The sequence below is a fragment of the Thermobia domestica genome, chromosome 1, assembly GCF_964235325.1.
Source record: "Thermobia domestica chromosome 1, izTheDome1.hap1.1, whole genome shotgun sequence".
Classification (NCBI taxonomy): Eukaryota; Metazoa; Arthropoda; class Insecta; order Zygentoma; family Lepismatidae; genus Thermobia; species Thermobia domestica.
In genome coordinates, this window is record NC_137454.1 from 57,501,890 (window position 1) to 57,527,351 (window position 25,462).

Genomic DNA, 25,462 nt, shown 5'->3' on the forward strand with positions numbered 1-25,462 from the left:
AAGGAAACTCAGAGGTCAGGTTCCCCATTGCTACACATCTGGTAATTAGGAACCGGTCGTCGCACCCACAACATCGAAGCCAATTTCTCGAGAACTTCCTTATATCAACCCTCGCTCCCGCGCTCTTGATTTGGGAATTCATTGGCCATGACGAAACGGCAAAAAGGGGTTCAAGAATCCCGCTTTCACTCTCCATCAAGTTCAAGAAAGCGAGAGTGTTTAGTTGGAGAGTCAAAATAACATCTGATTCAGCGAAAACGTACATCTACAAGTCGCCATTACACAAATTTCCTTCATCTACCTTAAACATTTTTTGCACACTTTTTTTTTAAAAATCTATACTTTTATTCTCCCACAATAAACACACATATTGGATAAATTACTTATTTAATATCTAGTTAGCCACTGGTATTGAACGTGATAAAGTCAATATTTTCTTTCATATAACTAATTAACATTTAGCTAAAATCAGACGTAAATCTATTTACTTATCTAAGAGATAGGTATTCAAAAATTAAGATAGTATTTAGTCACTTATTAAATGAGTTTACAATAAAAAGTCTCTTTTTCTAGTATATGCTGATAATAATGGATACGATAAATCTTGTTCCAGGTGATCATTCTAATTCACTTACTTATTTTAAAATTACTGAAATGGTTTTTCTATATAGATACTTGACAAATGATGTTAAAATTCTATTGAACATAATTAAGGCTGTCCGCCGTGCTAGGCATTCAGAAAAAGTTATCTTGCTTTATATTGTAATGTTCTTCTGCATGATTTTTATTAAAATTCGATTATGAATGTTAATAGTAATAATACCAAGTAATAATCTTATATTGATTCTCTTATATGATAACTACCTTGTTATGTAATTAAAATAGCATATTTTTTGTATTAGATTTTCAAGATACATTTCTCTAAACTAGTATCATATTGTATTTTTTTAGTATTACGTACCACACTTTGCTCTTTAGGTTGAGTTTGTTCTTATTTTAAAGTAAAATAATTACAAACAATCACTAACCAATTTACAAGATAAAAAACAAATTGTATATTAATAGAAATCTGAACTTAACAAATTTACCGTTCTGCATACACAGAATATTCAATTTCCTGGAGCACAAAAGTGTTGGTGGTGTACTACTAATAATAGTATTCTTAACATGATTTCTAATCAGCATGGTCATAACACACACTGAACATGTTTGTCAACAAGCTCGTACGAGCAAAACAATGACAAATACGATGTTTGTGGAGCAATTACCAGCCACGAAAATTAATTTCAGTATATATTCTATCATTAGAGATTAGTATAATGAAGGCAGCAATATCCAATCTAGTGATGGACTACGGAAGCTCCGTAATTAAATGGTTATTAATTACCTATATCCAAACCAAATGTTCATTTTAATAATTCAATAGGTCTATATTATCAATATTAATTAACTATTAAAATGGAAGCAGGGTATTAGGATAATATATGGTATTAACTATAACACCAGCAAGATCTACAAAGTAGTTCTTAAGTTCGGTATATTACTTTTCTTATATGATTAATTTATCTTACAAATTAAAACTGTATCCTTACTTTTACTATGATAAAAGATTTTCACGATTCATTAACTATAAAAACAAGCACTGAATATATATATATATAACGAGAGAACTGACAAAAAACGCGCGTGGGTTAGCCCACCACAAATACACATGGAATCGAATCGACTCAGGGACTCCTTGAAGCACAGAGTTCAATTCACAGTAATTTCAACCTATATATATATATATATAATACGTAAACAATCACAGATTTTCCACATTGTCACGCATAAATGGACATGATTTCTCAACAATTTTGTTTTTCTTAAAAAAAAGAAAAATAAGCAATTTATCATGTTATTGGAGTTCTACAATTTGTGTGAACTTGATACATTCTTATAGCACCACTGACTAATGTCTCCTTTAGCCAAATAAAAGTATTTAGGAAGAAGTATTTTACTATTTCTATTAAGTATTTAGTAGTAGTAAGTATTAAATATTTTACATTATATCTTCATCTATGATTTTGCGCCGTAAAAAAAATCAATATTGGAGAAATATCCTGCTGATAGTAGATTCCTAAAAAAATGGTTAATAGTTTATCTAGTCTGTATGTGGTTTCATGAAAAACATTACATCTTGTATCCATGTTTCACCATCCTCCGTTATCGGCGAAACGAACTGTAAAAACGTGAATTCTGAAACATGGTATTTATACAGAGCGCATACTAGTTTCCGTGTAATTCCTTATACCGCTTGGGATAGGTCCTATAGTTTCTAAGCCAGGGCGTTTCGAAACGTGATTTTTCGAATATTCGGCGGTTCATAACTCTGAAAGGAGACGTTTTATTATAACCTTTTTTTTTTCTTTCATTTCATATAAAGAATCACCTCCGAAAGTTTTTCGGTGTTGTTACCTTCCACCCCACACACACACACACAATATATATATATATATATATATATATATATATATATATATATATATATATATATATATATATATATATATCAAGAGAGAGAGAGAGACTATACAGAAAGAATATTATTCTTAGGAATGTTTTCACCATCCATATCTCTGTTGTAAATTCTATTCCACTGCTTTAAGTGTGTATAGGTAAATGTAACGGAAGTGCAGAACGGATAAGATACAAATGACAAAAATCAAAAACTCAATTTTCTGTTGTAAGCTATTTCAACAACAACCAAAGGGGAAAGAAAATAAAACGAAAAGTGAGTTATCCTGATTTGGTAACATTTCATTTGCAAGAGATTTCGCTGAAGAAAGGGAAAAAAAGAGAAAAGAATGAAAAAATAGGAAAAAAATGGTTTTGACTTTCTGGAAGACTGTGTGACTTTCCCTATAATACACCCCCCCCCCAAAAAAAAAGAAAAGGAAAGAAAGAAAACAACGAAAAAAGAAAAACAGATTCTACTTCGTTTATTCATTTCCGAAGTTTCAACTAAAGCGTGCAAAGCGGAAATTAGGTTTTTGAAACATTTCTTTCTAAATTTGGAAAAAAAAATTCTTTTTTCATCTATTTACCCCAAAACTTAAAAAAAAAAAAGGCAATAAAGGACGCTGACACGTTTTTACTTTTCAATTTAATCAAGACATGTATATTATGACTTTGTACTACAAAGTCATGATGTAATAGCGGGTAATTTGAAAGGCAAATTAACACACTTCATAAGTGATGACGTTATTATAGACAAGCCCTTTTTAAAATCTTCTTAACGGTGGTAGAATTTGGTAGGTGACGCTCGTGCGATTCATTATAAGGGAAAAGAGGGAAGGGAGAGCAAAGGAAAACTGGCATCTTTTTTCCGAATATTGTTATCGATTCAAGCTATACATGCACGCAAACCGGGTGCAAATATAGAATAAAAGACACTCGTTACAAAACGAGTACTCCTACTGCGCAATGACACGGAAACTAATTCCATAACTTAGGTGCGTGTTTGCATGTTACTACAATATGTGTAAGAAATTCAGTAACTATTTGTAATTCTTAGATTCCGTGGTTCAATACCAAATACAATACATTGCTCTCAGACTAACTCGCCTGAATTCGAAGTAAAAATCTAGCCTTTGTAATGTGCACACAACACATATCCTCCAAAAAAGGAACTATAATTACCTCAGAAATGCCACAGTTCTAATTTTTGATTACTGAAACTGGCGACGGATTTCTTTTTCTATCTCAGTTATTTGTTTTTTTCCGGACAAGAGAATTACTGAGGAACTAAAAAGAACAATCCTGCTCGGAAAGTGGATGAATTACAGTCGCAGGATTTCTGATGCGACTTAAAATATTTCTTGTTCGAGTGAAGCCAACAGAAGTCTATCTAGGGTTTCTAATTGTAGATAATATATGGACCAGGTCACATAAATAGCTTCTGATGGTTTTTGTACGTTTTGTGCATATTAGTAACTTAACCCCTCCAAATACACATGAAATGTGGTTTCTCGATCGACTGATAATTAATAATTTTAAGGCTACCTTTAACTGGTTTAGGCTAGCCATATATTGAGAGCAGGGTAGCCGAACTAAGTTAAGGAGTACAAGCAGGAAACTGTGAATGATGGTACCAAGCATCGTGCCACATCTATAACGCACAGCAGGCTAGCCAAAGGCGTCTCAAACTATTAATATCCTTGTTGTTGCCGTAAACAGCTTCCATCGGTTGAATTGTAAAGTATTTCTGTAACGCAATATCACTAAATGACTAGAACAAACTCCTCGTGAGCGCCATTTGAACGTTACGTTCAGCGGAGCTTAACAAGCGAAACACGAATCCTTTTTCTCAGCTGCGTATTGACTGCGTTCAATATGTCGGATTCGCTGTCTCTCTGCTTCAGATTGGCTGTCTTTACACTTCAACCAATATACGGCTATCCTTAGGGCCACGGTGGCATAGTCTACTTACCAACTGAGTGACCTTCACTTGATCCCGGATTGGGGCGGGCAATATGGTATTTTCCGTTCTACGCCTGTTTCAATGCGCCTTAAGGGTTCACCCAACCTGTCTGTAAAGGCACGGAGCACGGTGCTAATTACACCACCTTCCTGTATATATTCAGACATAAATTCTGTCCCATTTAAAGGATAAGATTTTTCCATGTATACATTTTTATCTTCTAATAACCAACGTAATAATTACAGGAGTTCACTTTATTAAACAATTACGATCAAAAGTTTTTTTCAGACACAAATTATTGGCAAACTCTAAGATATAACATGCTTTCGTATTTTTTATTCTTAAACAGCAGTAAGTTAGTAAATATGTCCTTAAAAACGTTATCAAATTACATATTAATATCACAATTTGATTCCACATGGTTATCAAACAAAGACAAAATATGCTGTATGTGACTGCCTAACTCTTGAAAATAATAATGACTATTACTTTTATTTATTTATTCGTACGTATTTCTGGACATTACCAGCATTTATGACTTTAAGCCCGTCACGTATGAGAGATCACATCCCAAAGCGAGCATACTATCCGGGGAGAGGGCAGAGGAAGAAAGGAATGCGAAAGGAAAGACGCAGCCTAGGACCTCTACGTTAGGTACCATCCCGCCGTTTGCCTAGTGTGAATGAAGAAAACAAAGAAAAAACCTCTCTCAGGATCGCTGGTCTGAAAAAGCAGTTACACCTTTTCGACCAAGTGTCTCAACAGAGAATCGAACCTAGGAAGCTTGCACCAAAGGCGAAAGCGTTGGCGACTACGCTACGGGGAGCCACGTATTGACATTACATGAAAGGAAAAAGTGATATTAGTAATTTTCGATTACTAGTCTTTCAAGTGTATCCCCGGAAAATATGTGAAACATACTTCGTCCCCAGCCACGCCGACCTGTTACGGGGAAAACCTTTCCTTTGTTTTGAGGAAAGAAGTGAATGATCTCGGCTGTGTTGCCAATTTGTCATTCAGTCGTGCGATCTTGGCGAGTGAAGATCGTAGGCTACTTAAAATGACTAACGAGACAGTGCACACCCACGCCCATGAAAAACGGTAATTCATTGTGGCAAGTCTGTTCGCACGCAACTATTTCGTCCACAGCAACTTGTCCCTCCTCTTTTGAGGGAGGCACAGGAAAACACACATCAACAGCAGTGCCAGCAAGGAAACAGTTGAAATAGAAAGGCTCTAACAGAGAAATGAAACAATTTTAAGGTTAGTGTAAAGAAGTGCTAATCACCACTAGATGGCAGCACTTGTCTCTATCTCTTGATTGTATTTTGATGAGAGTAACAACATTCACAATAATTCAATCAAATTTAAGAGATAAATATTCAAATTTTCTTTAAAGAGAAATTAAATCAATAATTTGTGCACTATTATGGTATTTTATTTCTTTCATTGTTGAGAGAGTTTTATTGTTAGAAGCAATCTTCTGAAGGGTAAAATTAAGTCTCTATACAATGAATAAAACAAAATAATCAAAAACCAGCACAGATTATATTTTTAGTTATAAATTCTATTTGTCTTTGGACAAAGTTTGAGCTTTCATCGCTTGAAGCTGATTCAATTATTGTAAATATTGTTACACCCTACAAAATACATTGGAAGCATAGAGAATAGGTGCTGCCATCTGTTGGCCACAGCTGAACCTTAACAGTTACCTTAAAATGCTATCTTCTTGAATACTTTGATTTATTCTTTATTAATACTTGCATACAAAAGTGTTTCCCCTTACCCCAACCTCATTCGTTTCCGATAGTACCGGAAGATTACGAAGCATCCATATTTTGATACGAGACCATACTAGACTAAGTAATTCCTGGAACCGTTTACAGTAGTCCCATACTTTTCAAGGTAGAGAGTTTTAAAACGTATTTTTGACAATTTATAACTCTGAAAGGAGATGTTTTTCAACTCAAATTTATTACAACTTTCCACTTTCATTTAATACTCGTATCAGGAATTACCTCCCGGAGTTCAATGGTGTCATTTTTCCACACCCTATATCTCCGTCAGTCGTAGATTGTACCACGAATTCAGAAGATTCACAACGAACAGTTGGCACACAATGATTGCTGTATACAGGGGTATAGGAGAGTGGCGAAAGAGAGGAGAAAACACGCCATATTGCTCTACAAGTATTCACCTAAAATAAATTTCCAAGTCGTGCTAATTATAAATTTTCCGCCGATGATTACTTATCTAAAGATGCTATAAATCTAGCCTGAACAGAATAGATAAAGTAAACCTTCAAGTTCTCTTATATGGAAGCTATTAAACCTCTCGAACAATGGATAACTTAAACCATTGCAAGATGGTTTGATTAGGTTTCTAGGACAAAGGAAAATATTGTCTGTTTGTTATGATAAGCATTACAATAATGCTAGTTGATTATATATATATATATATATATATATATATATATATATATATATATATATATATATATATATATATATATATAGCATAGAATATTTCTACCACTCGATTCAACAGGCATTTGTGTGACTAACCGTTCCACCATAACTTGTGTGAAATTCATCTAATTTACATGAAACTCGGTCAGAGATCAGGATTATACTGAAACTCTGACATGAGATTAAAATCACGGGGTGGGACTAGCTGGAAGATTCTCGACGCAGAAGAAGTGCGTTATTCAGTTTCAATCGTGCATGAAAAAGTGTTTCTTTATTTTAAATATAAAGTCTAAATATCAAATGTGATATATATAAACTTAACGGATTCTACGATACAGACATCAGCTTGGAAGAAAGTTGTAAATTATAAGTTCATATCTCGGACTCTTTAAAGTTTACAGACATAACTTTTACTATTTAATATTTTCATATAAAATAATTTAATACGTGTTTCAGTCATTAAATAAAAAATCGACCTAGATGGGAAGAAAATGAGGTGAGGATGGTTCACTTCTATGCCCATATCTTGATTTCCCTTGCGTTTAAAGAAATAAAATTTTGGACTTTTCATTTAAAATAATAATACATGTATTTTACCATGTCTTGATAACTGACATAAGAAGAGAGAGAAAGAGAGAGAGAGGGAGAGAGAGAGAGAAACAGGACTACGTCAAGTCGTCGCCAGCACTAGTAGTTCCGCCCAGCAGAAATTCACCGATAGTGCACGAAGTATGCCACAAAGAGCCACACACGTGAGGGTATAAATGTAGCATTCACTAAACCACAAATTTCCGTGCGCAGAACTCGTACTTATGCAAGTATAGTGTGTCTTCTTCCCGACTTTCAGATCATCATAATTTCTTGTGTTTGAAATCGATCAATGATAAATGATCAATAAAATCGACCAAAAAATATATGAATAATAGCTTAAATTATTTTTGTCACTCAAAACGCTGGGGGAGGCTTGGATCCCCGGCCCCGGCTAGATCCGCCACTGTATAAAACTAATGAGATTCCAGTTCATTTGAAAGAAAACAGAATTATTATTTTTCATATAAGCTAAAAAAAGATGGCGCAAGTATACAACATCGTTAACGAGTAATTTTTTCTTTAAAACCGGAAATTTCCTTTAGCTTGCAACATTGCATTACAATTTTTAGAATATGTTACTATGTCAATACCGACGAGGAACAATAAAGCAACGTAATGATTTATGTCCTTCAGAAGGAGATACTGTCCAATTTAGTATTCAGTTCCTTTATTAAAAAAAAAAAATAATAATAATAATAATAATAATAATGAACAGTCGAATAGGAAGTAGTAGCTAATAAGGATTATCATTAAATATTATTAAATACATGATAAAAATGCTACATTTTAGTTAATTGTTTGTAAACAATACTGATGATGTTAGCGTTCAATTACTACGGTCTTTTGAACACTTAATCCAGTAAATGGTAACGATGTAGTTATTGTAAATGCATCATTAATCAGTTTCAATCCAAAAAAAGGTCTCTACAGTTTTTTTCTTTATCAAGGTAGTCTATTAGCACCGATTACCAGGGTAAACATTGGATATTTGAGGACTATATATAGAATTAACGTACAGACAACACACATAACAGTGAGACAATGGCTACTGAAGTCAGTTATTTTGGGTCTTTAGAACAATATACGTTTGTATATATTACGTAAAACAAAATTAATAGTTTCACTGTTTCTGAAAAGCATAATTATCTTATAAATAAAAAATGACAGTGATCTTGTTTGTGATCGAATTCACTGGAAAAGGTTGAATCATTTGAATGAATTTTTGAATATAGTCAGATCCGCGCCGAATTGCGTTTCTATTATGTCTAACTAAATAACTAAGTAACAAACTCAATGGCCTATGGAACCCGGAGGTTCAATGCCACGTTCACAAAAGCTCTCCATTGATTTCTGTCAACCAACTGGATCCAGTTTCTACTTTGTATTTCTATTTCTACGAGATCCACAATAATGCCCTCTCATCTGCGCCTGTCTCTTCCTAATGGTCGTTTTCCGATTGGTCTTCCAATTAACACTTTAAAAGCGTTCCTACTTTCTCCTATTCTGGCTACATAACCTGCCCACCTGACCCCTCTTAGACTTGATGATCCTAACAATGTTTGGTAAACGGTATAAATTATGCAGTTCCTCATTATGAAGTTTCCGTCATTCCTCTTAGGTCCGAATATTCGTCTCATGATTTTATTCCCAAAAAATTTCATTCTGCGTTCTTCCCTCAGAGTAAGCGACTATGTATCGCAACCATACAGCACAATAAGAAACACTATTATTTTATATATTTTTTCTATTATGACATCTTGATTAAAATGTTTATCCTACTACGGATTAAACATTTATGTTTAGAATTGAGATGAAACTCGGTATATAAACTCTTCATCTACCTTAATATACAGGTATTATATATATATATATATGTGTGTGTGTGTGTGTGTGTGTCTGACTCATAAGATTTTTGCATAGATAAGAGAGTCACCTATAACCACCAAATGTTGTACAGAAATAATCTTCACCAGATATATCGTGTATGACGCTCTTTTTCAATTTTTGAATCGAGGGGGCACTGAGAAGCACACCTTTTGAAGTTTCAAAGAGCATACAATGTCTCAGACATCCCTTATGTTAGACAACCCGAACTAGTCAACTGTGTTTCAGATTTCGTAGTGTACAGTCTGTGCGAAAAACGGGCATATCTGCTAGTTAAAAATAAATTGACACGTATCCCAGTGTTTTCGAAAATTCCATTTTTTAAGGGGCGGAAGTAGGGTTGTTATATTCTAATTTTCCACTTTATAAATTAATGAAATGACGAAAGTGCGTTGACGGATGAATCGTTTACAATAAATTTTTCAACATAGGTTGACGTGGGTTGCTTATTATTAAGCCTTGATTGGAATATCCTAAGAGGAAGAAACGGGTTTAAATTTCTCACAAAGAATAACGATTTAACTGTATGAAATGCATTTTTGAACATAGTTACCACTTGGGTGGAGCTGGGTTTTTATCATTTTATTTCGATTCAAATATTTGTAATAAGGAGAAGAGGTTCAAGGGATTCAAAAATATCTTTTAAATACTTTTCTTAAACCCATTCTTCCCGTGCGAAGAACATACATTTCAGGCAGTACCCTCTAAAATTGTAATAGTATTTTCAGAAAAAAAATCTATAAAAGAACTACGCTTCCCAAAAGTATTTTGTGAAGTCTGGGGCCTAGGGAATTTTGGAGTAAAGAAGTTTTGTTAACCTTTTCTATAATAATAATAATAATAATAATAATAATAATAATAATAATAATAATAATAATAATAATAATAATAATAATATGTCTGTGCCATCAGCTTTTCTCATAGAAAGAAACCCAGAAGGACCAAATTTTGTACACAGATAAATCTTGACCAAAAACGCCTTGTATGTTTGCAACCAACATTACATATATGTTCAGTCGGGTTACATAAGCAGAGGATAAATATCAGGGCAATGGAATAAGGACATTCTTCCTCCTCCTCCCTTTTTATTCAAGTTCTGAATTAAGACCCGGCAACGACGGGTGCGTACATATAGTTCAGAAATAAGGAAGTGAGAAAGAACGTTCTTCATTCCAGTTACTCCTTCATCGTAATTTGATACATCGAGATTTTCCTGCATTCAAATATCTGATTTAGGATACAAAAGAAATCATTCTAACGAGTTCGAAAAAGAGAAAAGATTGAGAAAAAGAAATTAACATCTTTTTCAAGCTTATTCCCTACGTGGTCCATTATTCATTAGTCATTACTATAAAGTTCTTTGATACTGGTGCTAATTAAACGACAATTTTATGAAATAGTACTTACTCTTCGTATCATTTCAAATATACGTTATTTACCTATGATTATCTACGATATTAGTGAAGATAATTGGAGTACAAGAGAATGCCTAAATGAAATATAAATACACCAAATAAAAAAAGATAATAAATGACTAACAAAGCTTTAAAAATATAAAGTACAGTGAGTTTTTTTTTTTTTGAGTGAAATAAGAATTTTAATATGCTGAAATAAGCGGGAGAAAAGAGTTTCCTTGTGGCTATATGGTTTGGTATGGACGACCTGGGTAGATTTTCGGTTGGAACAACGTCGTTCGGCGCCCACGTTCAGGTGTAGGTTCATGTCTCATGTAACCTCGGTGTTTAAATGGACGTTAAACACTAAACCAATCAACCAGCCAAGTGGAAGAAAGAATCGTGCTATCCTTACTTCTTGTATTTGTCTAATAAGTAGCAACAAGACATTATTATTATTATTATTATTATTATTATTATTATTATTATTATTATTATTATTATTATTATTATTATTATTATTATTATTATTATTATTATTGATACTTAAAGGAATCTCAGCAAGGAAGCTATGTCTCTTTAATTTTTTCTTCATTTTAACATCTTTCAAGTGACTATATAAATAGTTTGCGATTGGGAGGTCTGAGGTTCGAATGCCGCGAACGGCGATTTTGGTGAAAAGTTCTCCAAGACTTCGAACTACATTAATTAATGTACACAATTATACACTATATACAAATCCTTATACCATAGGCTACTTGCCCATCAAATATCGTTCAGATTCGGGCAGCAGTTACCGAGAAATAAAGTACCACACACGCACACACAAATACAGCTGGAGTGAAACTTGAATATCCCGTATGCTTACGTCAGGATCTAATAAATACAGTAAGTAGGCTACTACGTATCTAATAAGTTGCTGCATTTGTTTTGTAGAGTCGCTGCTGTCGTGTTTGTGTGATTATTGTATAAAAGGGGTAATAGAAGGGAAGACAAGAAGTGGGATTTCTGCAGAGTACTCTAGAGGACTGCCAGAATATAAGGATAGAGCTCAGCAAACATAATCCATTTCTCGTTTTATTTTGTTATGGTATACGATTTCTGAAGTGATTGATGTGGTTTAAAGAGTAAAAGGAAAATTGCCACACAACGTAATCCTGTTTGATTTTATGTAGAAAAGAAAAAGTATTAATGTTAATTCTAAGTAGACCATAGAAGTATTAATGCTAACATAACATTCTTTAATATTTAAAGTTCTTTTCCATTTAGGAAAACTAAGTTAGCAGTCGTTTAAGTGGTTTAACGTTTCATGATAAATACTTTACATATTTAACTCAAAGTGACTTAAACCTTGTACACGACTGCTCTCATACAAATTTGTATAAGTTTGACGTATCCCCTTACCAACTTATCTTGAAAACCTGATGTATATGTAGGAAATGGGACATCACCTGCTAGTAGAGGTGCACGGCTTGTAATACTTAGGGAGTAAAATAACGAGTGGTAATAGGTATGAACAAGATGTAAAATCAAGGACAACTCAGGCGAAGAATCCATTTGAAGAAAAACAGAAGCTTTTAACCAGAAGCGATATAAAATTGAAGAAAAAGGCTGACGAAAACATATGTGAAATGTGGTATTGTATAGACGTGAAGTATGGACTCTAGGAGAAGACGAAAAACTACGAATAGAAGCAATCAAAATCTGGTGTTATAGCTAAAGGATGATGAAAGCTAGATCGGTAGACAATATATCATATGAAAGGATATTGGAAATGGTAGAAGACAAAATGAACACACTGGAAAGTGTTTTGAAAATAAACGATAGAATGACTGAACACATTATGAGACATGTAGGAATCACGCAATTAGCTGTGGAGAACAGGCAGAAGAAAAATACACAGAGGAAGATCACGATTGAAATACACGAACCAAGTAACTCAAGATATAGGATAAATGTAGAAAGAAATGAAAATCTAGCTCAGAATAGGGAAGAGTGGAAATCTGCGTGAAACCTGTCAAAAGATTACTGAAATGAGAAGACGAAAAAATCCAGAAAATCTCATGTAATAGCAGAAGATTTGGCAACCCTGCCATATGTCTGGCATCACTTGTAAACAAGAAAATTAGTTCACAAACTTGCTGTGTTCAGAAATATATCAGACGCGTTATACACAGTATGGCAATATTTACTTCAAAGGAAAAAAAAAAAAAACTTCGAAGAAGTGTGGATTACCCTCCTGTGTAGCTATGACTTCCATATATACTATTTCTCGACGTTTTCAGAAAATGTAGCACCTCAGTATACAACCGTTCGCGCTTTTCTTATTTTTCGAATTTAAGTAAATGATATGAAAGAATTCAAAACCATTATTTACAACTGGCAGAATTTTGGACGAACGACACGGAAGAAGAATCCTCTACAGAACCAGACGGTCGAGAAACCAACACACCCTCTACACTTGAGATCAGATGTTTTATCAAGTGCTACTATGCCACGCATTCTCTGCATATAGCTTCACCATTTGTTACGGTAGTCCTGTGCTGCAGTAAAAGACGATCAGGGGGGAAAAGCATAGAGAGAGAGAGAGAGAGAGATAAAAAACGAAGAAAAGGTTTGGTTTAAAAAAAAACTTATGAGTGAAACACCTGACATCGTTCGCAGCTGCTCCCCACGTAATCACAACGGTAACCACGTGAATTGCAGAAAACGCTAGCGCCAACACCAATAAATGAAAACCATGCTTGGTTCCGTATTCACACCAAGGACGCTTTTACTAACTTTCATCCTTCGTTATTTCATTAGCAACACGACGCAACATGTTCTCTCTTCAGCGGGAGTGAATGACATCTTCCAACTCTTTATGGTCTATTTTCAAAGTTCTCTGGCTATTTGAAAATGAAATTTATCCCCCTCCCTCTCAATTTGGCTCAAATGAAAGTGGGTGCCAGCAAATTTGAAGACTTCTCAATTTAAAGCAAATTTGGTCTTTTTTTTCACAATCGCCATAAACTCATATTTGAGCCAATTTAGTCGTAGTCACATACGTCACATTCATCCCTCAGTTTCGGACAAATATTTTTCACAAGTTTAAATTTGACACTAGCTCTACGGTTGCAATAACTTGAGGAAATAATGTAACAGAAAAGGACTATTTTATAGCACGTGATTCAATACTATTTTACTAGGAAAAATAAAACGAATATTTTGCATAATATATTACATTCAATATGTCTACTTGATGATATATCCTATTGACGAACACTCAAAATTTTGAGGGATCTTTTTGAATCATCATAAGAAGTTATTCAAAATCTTTTTAAAAAGAATATGCATCAACACAGTAATCATATAATTATGTGAAAGACATATTCAATTTATTCTTTCTAATCTCATACTGCATAAGAAATACAATGTATTATTTGTTTCATTGTTATTGAAAAAAAAAAATTATACCTTTCTCTATTGAAGCCCTACACAAGGTATGGATGACCATTCAAGAGCCCGAAGTCTCATCCAAATGTGATTGTTATTTGATATCCGTGGCGAATATTAGGGGTGTCATTTGCAGATTTAGGGAGATAAGTACCCCTGAGTTTGGTATACGAGATAATCAATATTTATATCAAAGATTCTTGACCACTCCCTGCTCCCCTCAAAGTCAAACCTGAAATCACGCTACTGGGCGAAGACTCCTTCAAATATATATCACCGATCAAATAGAACAATTTCTTCCTTCTTTTGAAGGATTATTGTAGTTTGTAGGTTTAGAATGATTTTAGTTGGTGGGAAGTGTTGTGAAATTAGGACCGAACCGTAGCGATGAAGAGAAAGGATATGTGATGAAAATAGCAGATTATCTTTGTTGTTGTGAATGTAAGGATAAAAATGATAAATTATGTGGAAAAAATAGTTGCTTCTAATTCGTTACTAAATGTTAGGATAGGAATATTGGTTTTATGTTACATTAAAGGCACATGTGTTGTGTCTTCATGTGCGGTATAGGTCCTATGTGAAATAAATAATGAAGTTCATTCCATGAATTACGCAATATGTGTAACGCAAAAAGAAAGAAAAGCAATGTAATTTTTTTAACTAGTTTTGTTGAAAAAAAAAGAATTATTAATGCAAGTGAATGCTTATGGAAGATTTGGTGGATTATGAATGTGAAAACAAACGGCTGATTCTCGAAGAAAGAAAGAAAGAAAAACGGAATACGACGTTCTAATATACTAACTCATATAAACAGAGCTCCATGCTCTAGGGTTAGGGGCTCTAGCACTGAGCTATTGTGCCCCATTCTTAAGGACCAAAGTAGTACCTCTTTTATTTATTATTTATTTGTCGGAAAGAAATGGGAGAAGTACACTATTATATATTATTCAATGTCAGTATTAAATTCAGGATTGTATCCCGGAAATGTTGGCATGCAGGAAATTCTCACAACTTTTAGACGCAGTTCCTATAATTTATTACTTGATACAGCTGAATTAAATATAATGTTCTGTCAAGTAAGGGAGCAAAGAAAATGGATTTGATTTATATCGTACTTATTTCATACGTATTTTAATAATTTAGAAGCAATATAAAAACTTCGAAATGATTTCACACTTTAGTTGTTAATTACAGAAGTTGTATTTCTTGGTGAGTTAGCTGAATGTTCCTTGCATTACAGTAGAATGTTCCGTGCACTACACCCACTCAAGATAAGAGAAGTTTATCAAACGAAAGCTTGAAATATTCAATATGCAAACAATTTATATTTCAATGTAAGACTAGCAAAATTGTTTAGTTCTTCATTTGACTTTTTTAAAATTAATACTACATGAATAGTATATAATAGTCAGGTGATCTCATCCGATCATCATCAACCTTAGCAAAGCGGTCTAGTACACCTTGGCCTCCTTAGTACGTATGTAAAATATGGTCCTTTGTTCGATCCCAGCTCGCGCCATGAGCTTTGTGGTAGACAAACACCGTGTGGGGGTTTTCTCGGAGTTCTCCCGTTTCCTCCCACTTTTATCATTCCATCATTTCATTCATTTCTCATCATCACCGACTCCTTTAGCCTAGTCGGCATAACCGTGAGACGTGTGTAAAATATTTCTTTGTGTAGATCTTTGATTCCCAAATTAAGCGTCTTCAAAGTTGAAGTTTGGACTTCTCGCAAAAAATCGAAACAACTCAAATTTCCGAAAAAATAAACAAAAATTTCTTAAAAGTACTCAGGTGAACTCATCTGCATTATTAAAAAAAGAAAAAATGAGTGAAATTTTAGTTGCTCTTTAGAACTAATCTAAAACAAACAAACCTGTTACACATTAACTTCTGTCATAACAAAGTAAATGATATGACTGGCTATGTAATGTATTTATAATAAAGAGATTATCAAATCAATGAATAACGGAATAACCAATCAAGGAATAACTTTCCTCAATTGTATAAGTTACTAATATATTAGTTATGACTTTAAAGACATGGTAGATTTGGATACAACTAAACTTCTCTAGACGCTACGCTTATAGAGAGCTATGGCCGATCAGATAGTGCCACATTTAGGGTTTTCACTACAGCGAAATTAAACTACCGCTAATTTTAGAGTTTTTCTGTAATATCTTCAAAACAAATAAAAAATATTCGAAAAGCAGAAAGGTTCTGAACTAGACAATACGATTTTGCATGTGATACCGTTATCACAACTCATCTATCTCCTTTCACTGTATCACTATAGATAGATTTAGCAATTTTTGCGGGTTCTGTAAATAGTGGCATACCAAAAGCAGATGGTAAAGTTATCACATGAAAAATCGTATTGTCTAGTTCACTACGTTTCTCTTTTTCGAATATTTTTATTTGTTTTGAAGATATTACAGAAAAAACTCTAAAATTAGCTGTTGTTTAATTTCGCTGTAGTGAAGACCCTTAAACTGAATGATACGTGGTCACCGCATCGACCTCTTATGCCATTTTTTTTCTATCCTTGTAGATTGACATTTTCTGCCTCTCAATTCACGCTAGTTCGCATAGACTCCTAATATAATGATAAATTAATACAAAAAATATATATATGCACCGGATTTTGAAGCCGAGACCACGAACGACAAAGACACATTTTGCTATACGAGAGAACGAAGCTAACAAAATAATGTTCAGTAGTTTATTTGCGCAAACGAAATAAACCCATTAATTGCCCCATAAAAAAATACCGAAGAAGAAATGCAGAAGACAGCATTATCATTTAAAACATTTCCAAACGACACGGTTAATTTTAAACGTACGATTTCATGCTTCTGTAAACGGTTTCACTTCACGTATTTTGCGTGATTTTACACAGATCGTTGCAGTCAAAATGTGAAGTAGCCTCTGTATAGGCTAACCGCAGTGGAGACTAAATCAATGAACTACCAATAAAAATAAAAAAGGATATCTGCCAATCTGCCAGCTGTTCACTAGTGGGTGAACTTTTACTTTTAAAAAAATAACTATGTTTATACGGAAGTATGCAGAATACTACCTCATAAAATTACACAACGGATCTATAAAGTAATAATACTAAACAGCTAGCAGTAATAAACATTGAATAATAACATAAGAAAATAAGATTCATAATAATTTGTTACTATATACCAAAACACGGCAGCATATTTAAAAAAAAATAAAAATAAAAAAGAGAACTGCACAGCAGTATGAGAGCATAAACTCACAACATTCTTCTTCCTTTATCGTAACTACTACAAATACAAATGCGCTTAGAAATGTTCAAGTATTTTTTATTTCACTAATTATTTTTGTCCAGCTAATGAAGATAAGCTTTCTCTTCAGGTATCAATCATTATATCATCATTTTACAATATTTTAACGATTATATTGATTTATTGATTGTGAAACTTATTATTATCTCAACGTCGTGAACGCTTTCCAGCATTAATTAATGCATTTTAAGCTTGGTAGTGCTTAATAAAAAGAAATCTGCTCTTGGCAGTCTTATATTGATATCTGAAACCTTGAGTGAAAGAATAGTATTTTCTAATATACGTTTAAAAAAAATGTTCCAATTGAAACTCATATCCCTTCGGCTAAAAGTACAGATTTTAAAATTATGATAGTGGCAATAATTAACCACAGGATAAGATAAAAGATAATATAAATCTAGATAAAGTGAAAAGATAAACGAAATATAAAAATCAGATGAAGTAACACATACACACTGTACAGTCGTCAGCAAATGTACATACCTCTCTATAGATTTTCGTCGTCAATACTGTCAGAACAGATAGGCTATGTAGAACATATTATCTTTTTTTCTTCTTGGAGTAAATTTTGTCCAAGGGGACAAAATCAAAATGTGAGGGGGTTGCACTGGGACACTATTTGCTAAAGAACATGCCTCTGCACACAAGTGACATGCAGTTACAAATGTATAATACCTACGAGAGGACAGCTGGGTAACTTTGGGGCCGACGTAAACCTGGAGGAAACGCTGCACACTAGGATATTTGATATAGGAGCATCGTTGCGTTCCGAAAATGACCACAATGTGCATGAGAACTGGTACGATCATTTTAAAATTACACTCAAAAGAATATCACGAGCCGGACATCTAATTTTTATTAGAGATTGACCGCCTTATACAGAGTCGTTTTGACGTATGATTACCGTCATACTAAAGGTCTGACTACTACAGGAACCTTATGTTAGTCGAACTCTTTAGTATGGCACTAATCATGCGTCAAAATGAATCTGCATACAGTCCTGAGAGTTTAGTATACTACTAATGCATACCCATGAAACATTAAATAATTCAGTTCTTATATGTAACATGTATTGACGATGTCTTTATAAAATGTCTGGAAAATTTCTTCTTTCAAAATTTCCTATTCACACATTGAATGTTTATGCCAATTTTGCGTTTAGTTTTGCGTTTTATGCTCTACAAGGCTAAACGAGACCCGTGATTAATGAAAGTGAAAGGTTATAATCGAATTCGGGAGTAAACAGAAGAAAAATCATGGACACGACAATGTTGTCTACCACAAACTCATATGGGCTGGGTTCGAACCATGGACTCCTCGCAGCAAAAGTAACAACTCTACCACTGAATCACTGTCTCCCTTAAACCAACACGCAGAGTCTTTATTCATAATTAAGACATTAAAATACCTTATATTGGACTGATTTTATATAAAAGATACGCCCTGAAATATTAGTGCTGAATTAATAATAATAATAATAATAATAATAATAATAATAATAATAATAATAATAATAATAATAATAATAATAATAATAATAATAATGCAAGGAGTGTATTCCATGAATTACGCAGTACATATAACGCAAAAAGAAGGGGAAATAATATAATTTTAACGTCCTGTATTTTTTAAATACGAATTATTAATGAAAGTAAATGCTTACGGAAGATTTGGTGGAATGTGAATGTGAAAACAAACGAGTGATACTCGAGAAAATCCAGGAATACAATGTTCTCCTACACATAAAAACATCTCCACGCCCCAGAGGTAGGCGCTCTACCACTGAGCTACTCTGCCCTCTGACTACGTACCGTATCCTTAAGGATCAACGTAATATGTCTTTCATTTATTATTTATTTGTCAAAAAGAAATGGGAGAAGAACACTATTATAGATTATTCAATGTCAAAACTAAATTCAGGATTGTATCCCGGAAATGTTAGCATGCAGGAAATCTTCAAAACTTTTAGACACGGTTCGTATAACTTGTCACTTGATACAACTGAAATACAATGTTCTCTCATTTAAGTGGGGAAACAGTGGAGATTTATAGTGTAATTTATATTATATTATATATATATATATATATATATATATATATATATATATATATATATATATATAGGGTGTTTTAAAACAACACCGAACAACGTTTGGGTACACAAATGCTTCCATTCGGAGTTATAGGCTGCCGAAAACATGAAAAAATGAACTTTAAAGGTAGGCACCAAAACTGGGGTCAAGTCGGGTCAAGATTTCACTTAGGAACTAATATGTGCCCAATGCAAAAATCTGTATTTCAAAATCCTAAGGTATTCATGTAACAATTTTTATAGAGGAAGTTTAGCTGCGGGCATATAATTTGGAGTACTCACCAACTATCTCTATAAAAATTGTTGCATGAATACCTTAGGATTCTGAAATATGGATTTTTGCATTGGGCACATATTAGTTTCTAACTGAAGTCTTGACCTGACTACGGTAGCTGTAATAGTTTTGGAGGTATGGATCTTTAAATTTAATTTTGTCATGTTTTCGGCAGCCTATAACTCCGAAAAGAAGCATTTGTGCACCCAGCTTGGTTTATACTTTTTGTCCTATCTTGGTGTCAGGAATCACCTCCCAAACGTTGTCGGTGTTGTTTTGAAACACTCTGTATATATTATTTCATGTATAGAAGACAACAAAAATATTTTGTCTTCTTTAAATTATCATTAATTTAGAGTATATTGACCAATTTGAACACAACTTCTTTGAGGCAAAAAGAACATAATTGTCACCAGTATATATCGAAGATATATTTACAAACCAAAATTGAAAAGAAGGACAGCGCTTATGTTGTTCACTATACCATAAAATAAGTACCAGGAAATTAATACATGACGAGTTACGAGTAATAGCACTTACGAATATATATATATATATATATATATATATATATATATATATATAAACTATTGCACTAGTATTTTCTCTTTCATAATATTTAGAAAAGAGATCACTTGTAAACTTGTAAATGCTAAGAAAAGAACGACAATTATACATGAAGAAGTACGAAATAACGCGAAATATCACGAAAATCGGAAGCTAAATTTAAGTTTCCCTTCCCTTTATGTTATTTATTAGTTTTAATTATAGATCATATTTCTAGGGGGAAATTTTCTTTTAATGAATGTGTTCACTCTACTTTCACATATTGTAAATATTCGTTCCTCTGAGGCAAAATTATGTGAATAAGCATGTATTATCTTGTTTTCTTCTTATCTTAAATTCACTATAAATCATATTTATTGTAATTTTATATATATATATATATATATATATATATATATATATATATATATATATATAAATTGGTAGTTGTATATGGAAAAAGAGAAATCATCCATCTTACCCTACTTCAGCAGAAGCACAACTAGTAAAACTACAGTATAAATTTTAATGTTTTTGCCTATACTAGTCTCTCTCTTCTAGGTATTTTCTTAAAATTCGTGTAGGCCTATAACGCAAGAAGAATAACAACAATAATCAGCATCATCATTATCATATGTATTCTGCCATTACTGGAGGTCATTTGTCACAAACTGAGACGCTTTCATACATCATGATCTTCAGCTAACATGATCGTCTTAACGTAACATGTTCTAATACTGTATATCAACTGTAGCTTCTTTCCTCTTTTTCCTTCCACTATATATTCTTTCGCTTCCCTCATATCGATTATTTATTTATTAAAAACACAAATATCTAGTATTTACAAAATGCTTTTAAATGAAACATAGGCAGCAGTATTTTTTCATATAGTCAAAAATTTAAGAACACAAATAATGATGTCCTAATTGTCAGGTAAATTACAGAAATTTCTCTACCATAAAGCTACGAATGATCTTGAAAGTCAATTTACTTAAAAGGATTATACAATTATTGAACGATCCATTTTACAAAGTCATCACAGGGTTTGCTGTATCCAAGTTGTTTACAAACATGCAGAAAAACTTCTAGGATCCAATCCGATGGAAGACATAACGAAGATACTTAACCGTGCAATTGAATTAAACATTTCAAATTTGGAGTAAAAAATAGGCAGAGTAATTATTAAAATCCATTATATATATCTGTAAAAATAGAAACGAGAACAAAGCAATAATTTTTCGGAAACAGAAAATGGGTTAGTTTGATATTTTATGAGGGAGAGAAACGTACAAAAATGAAAGAAGTGTAAGAATTCAGAAAACAAGTACACACTATGTCGGCAGAATTCAAAAGTGAAAGTTGACATTACTTTTTTCATCGTGAGATTCTCTTTGTCTTTGTTGCGGAAAACAATGCCAAGAACAGTGCAATGCGTACGTTCAACCGACTATACAAACGACTCCTCGCGGCAAGCGCTCCCACATTTGTCGTCGCCTGCTTCCCAGAAGATGTGGGCTTCAGATCTCACGGCGCCACGCAGCAGTGATAAATTCCGTTTACTTTAACCTCGTACCCCGATCTCAATGAGAATAACAAACACACGAACAAGACAACAAGGTGATTGGAATAAAATTTTGAAAATAAATGTAGGTGAAATTTCTGGAAAAAAAAAAAAAAAAAAAAAAGAGGAGGGAAATTACGTACTTTGTAAACTGAAATTTTACGGAAAGCACTGCATAAACAGAAAAAAAAAATGCCATTTGGGATTCAGAAACATTTACATTATCAGCGCAATTAATGATTCCAACAATATGAAAATAGATACAGATTTGAGGGCAGTTTTCAACAGCTTAATGTACACCTTCTTTCCAAGTATGGAAACCATACGAACTAATCAGTTCATTTATAGGGCATACTGTATATGACTCCCCTCTCGCGAAACTTAGATTAAAACCAGATTACCGTTAGGGGGAAAAGAACTGTGTGAAGCATTCAAATGTTTTTCAAATGACAAAATAATGGAAATGCAGCAAATTATAACATTTTTGTTTTGGATTTAACTTATTTACTTATTTTTATTTGCTAATGGATACGCACTATTTTAAGGGGAAATATATCAAAATGTATCAAATATTTAAACGCATTGTACGATCAAATGGAATATTTTCCCTGACTATATCTAGATCAGTTCTGTTTCTGAAATCAAAAATAAAAGCACAAAACTATTCCGCCTTAAGTATACCATACAATGCATTTTAATGCTTCCAGTCTTCATTAGATACAGTTTATGTTCTACCTGTACAAATATACAAAAAAAAAAAAAATCTTTCCGGTTTACGCCGTGTAGGCTAAAGGGGACGGTAATGATAAGCATTGAATAAAATAGTGGGATGAAGAAAGTAGGACGAAAGGGACAACCCTGAGAAAATCCACACACACAGTGTTTGTTCACCACAAAGCCCAATTGGCGTGAGCTGGAATCGAACTAGGGACTCCGCGCACCAGAATTGAACGCCCCATCACTGAGCCGCTGCGGCCTCTGTACAAATATATTGTTCAACAGATCACTATATAGGAACCCGAAGTAAGTTAAAGCGATGAGAAAGAGTGTTAATTTCAAATCAACAACAAAAAGCAACAAGAAAAAAAAAAGTAATTATAACGCTGTCCCGCAAATAGACGCGAATCATCGGTCTATGATTGAAAAAATTAAAACCGCTGTTGTGTGTATATGAAAGAGACCATCATTCATTATACGCTTCTCGCATATGTGAAAAAAGGAGAAATAAAATTGAAACAAGCAGAACACAATCAGGTCACTCCGAACCAAACAATAAACCATCACGACGTCAATAAACCGGCGTATTCATTTTGTTGCAACGAAATAGAAAAACCACAACGATATCATTCCTCAAATGTCATAATATGCATATCTATTTATTATTTTTTTTTTTATTATTTTCCCCGTTTTCACAGTGTCACGCGTGGAAAATAAAAATATAAGAGGGAGATGAGAGTTTGTTGTTTATTTCACGTGTTGCCTGTATTGCATGATCAGAATAAAGGTTCAGTGGAGTCAATTGATTTTACACTGAGAATGGCTTTCCCAATAATTACTATGAACGCTACGTAGCTGAAATTTGTAGTCAAGGAGGAAATCTCTGTGTTATTGCCTGAGCGTTTCTTATGAAAAACTGAAAATTCACTTTTTATAACAAATGCAAAAGACAGAAGGTCTCCTCAATGCTTTAGTCTGGTTAAAAAAAAATTAAAAAAAGAGACTTAAAGAAATTATCTCTTTCCCACACCGTCTTGAGCCACAAATCTTAGCAGCTGTTTTAGTGGTTTCCATATATTATACTTGTATTTAAAGTGAAAACGTAGCTTAAAGTTCTGTTAATGCAATAGGACTTGAGAATCTTCATATTTAATTAGTAAGTGCCTGAATCTTTCATTTACTGAATAGACAGCGTAACTGATATCCCCTTCTGTGAAAAAAAAAAAAAAAAAAATCGGATAGTTCTCTACCCCATGTATTTACCTTTTATAGGCTAAAATCACACATGAAATACAAAAATCTTCAGTGCCACACTAAAGTTGGATGAAATGGAAGTACGTCGGTAAAGTAAGTATTTGCCCATCGCAAACTCTTCACTGAATTTCAGCCGTAAACACTCTATCATTGGATGGATATCCTAGTTTCCCCGCGGTACTGTGAAAAAGAATCACATCAATTCGGTAAAACAGATCGAGCAAAACTCTGATAGATTGATTTGATTTTATTTGTACTGTTTCCTTGAAGGTTAATGTCCATTGCAGTATCAAGATCACGAGACATGACCCCGTACCCGTAATGTGTGAACGAAACCACATGAGCTTCCACTGATAACAAACCCCGAACCTCTCGCATCAAAGCGCGAAATCACCGAACATTCAGCCATAAAAAAAAAACTTGTATGTTTCATTTATTGTATCGCTTTTTTTTTTTTTTTGGTCGATCGAGAAGTGCAACTTCTGAATTTCATTTATTACGTTGAGAATTATTTAACGCGACAATTCGCACTAGTCAAATAAGCACTGTCATAAAATATGTTGAACACTATCATAAGAACAGAAACAAAGAAAGGAAAAAAAGAAACATGCGATACTTTATTCACTAACTTTTCATATTTCGTACTCACCTTTCGAGGCCGGATAAACGTTTGTATTGCAATTGGGTGATGTCCGTGAACATGCGGGGGAATCCCCACAACAGCTGGCACATGGACCGGATGCAAGGGCACCGGAACTGCGACCACCTTCTGCAAAGGAACCCAGGGAATCAACCACGGGTGTTGCATGACGCCGTCCATGCACGAGTCGAGCGAAGACTGCACAATGCTATACGTCTGCCTCGGCACTCGCTCACTCTACGACTGACCCCGAGCAGAGAGAGATCGCCCGCGCAGCGCACCCAGCGACCAATCAACACCCGAGCCAACTAAAAATACATCAGGTGGACACTAATCGACGACTATCTCTTCACACACTATTCCTCTTCATTTTTCAATGTTTTCTCTTCCGAAATAAAGAATATCAGAGAATCAACTCGAAAGTGAACTAAAAGAAATACAATAACTATATTTATAGGCCTTTCTCGGATCGATAGCTTCTAGCTGTCACATCTCAAATGTTTATTTACTATAGCGTGGTGGTAGGGAGAGAAATAAAACGTAATAATTCATCAATAGATAATACATCACTCTGGACAGTCTGCTACCGGGATTCGAATTGGAGACTTAATCACTGCTCCTCTCCTTGCCTCTCCACTCTTTCTCACACATGAATTTTATTGGTTGATTCTAGTTTAACGTGCTTTTTCAACACAGAGGTTATATGAGACTGATGTGAGAGAACAACAACCATTCATAACTCTCACAAAGGTTCGAACTGGAGGCCACGTACACAGAAAGTACATGTATAAATTATTTCACCGCGAAGAGATAATCTAGCACGCATC

At 33.8% G+C, this 25,462-nt stretch overlaps 1 protein-coding gene across 1 annotated transcript in view; it reads right to left on the reverse strand.

The window, feature by feature from the left end:
• Window positions 1–24,867, reverse strand: part of LOC145683461 (uncharacterized) — a 436,142-nt gene extending 411,275 nt beyond the window's left edge. The window contains exon 1 of the mRNA XM_081754825.1: window positions 24,645–24,867. Within this exon, the coding sequence (XP_081610951.1) occupies window positions 24,645–24,815 (171 nt within the window). The 5' untranslated portion in view covers window positions 24,816–24,867. The remainder of the gene's footprint in view (window positions 1–24,644) is intronic.
• Between the last annotated feature and the right edge of the window lie 595 nt (window positions 24,868–25,462).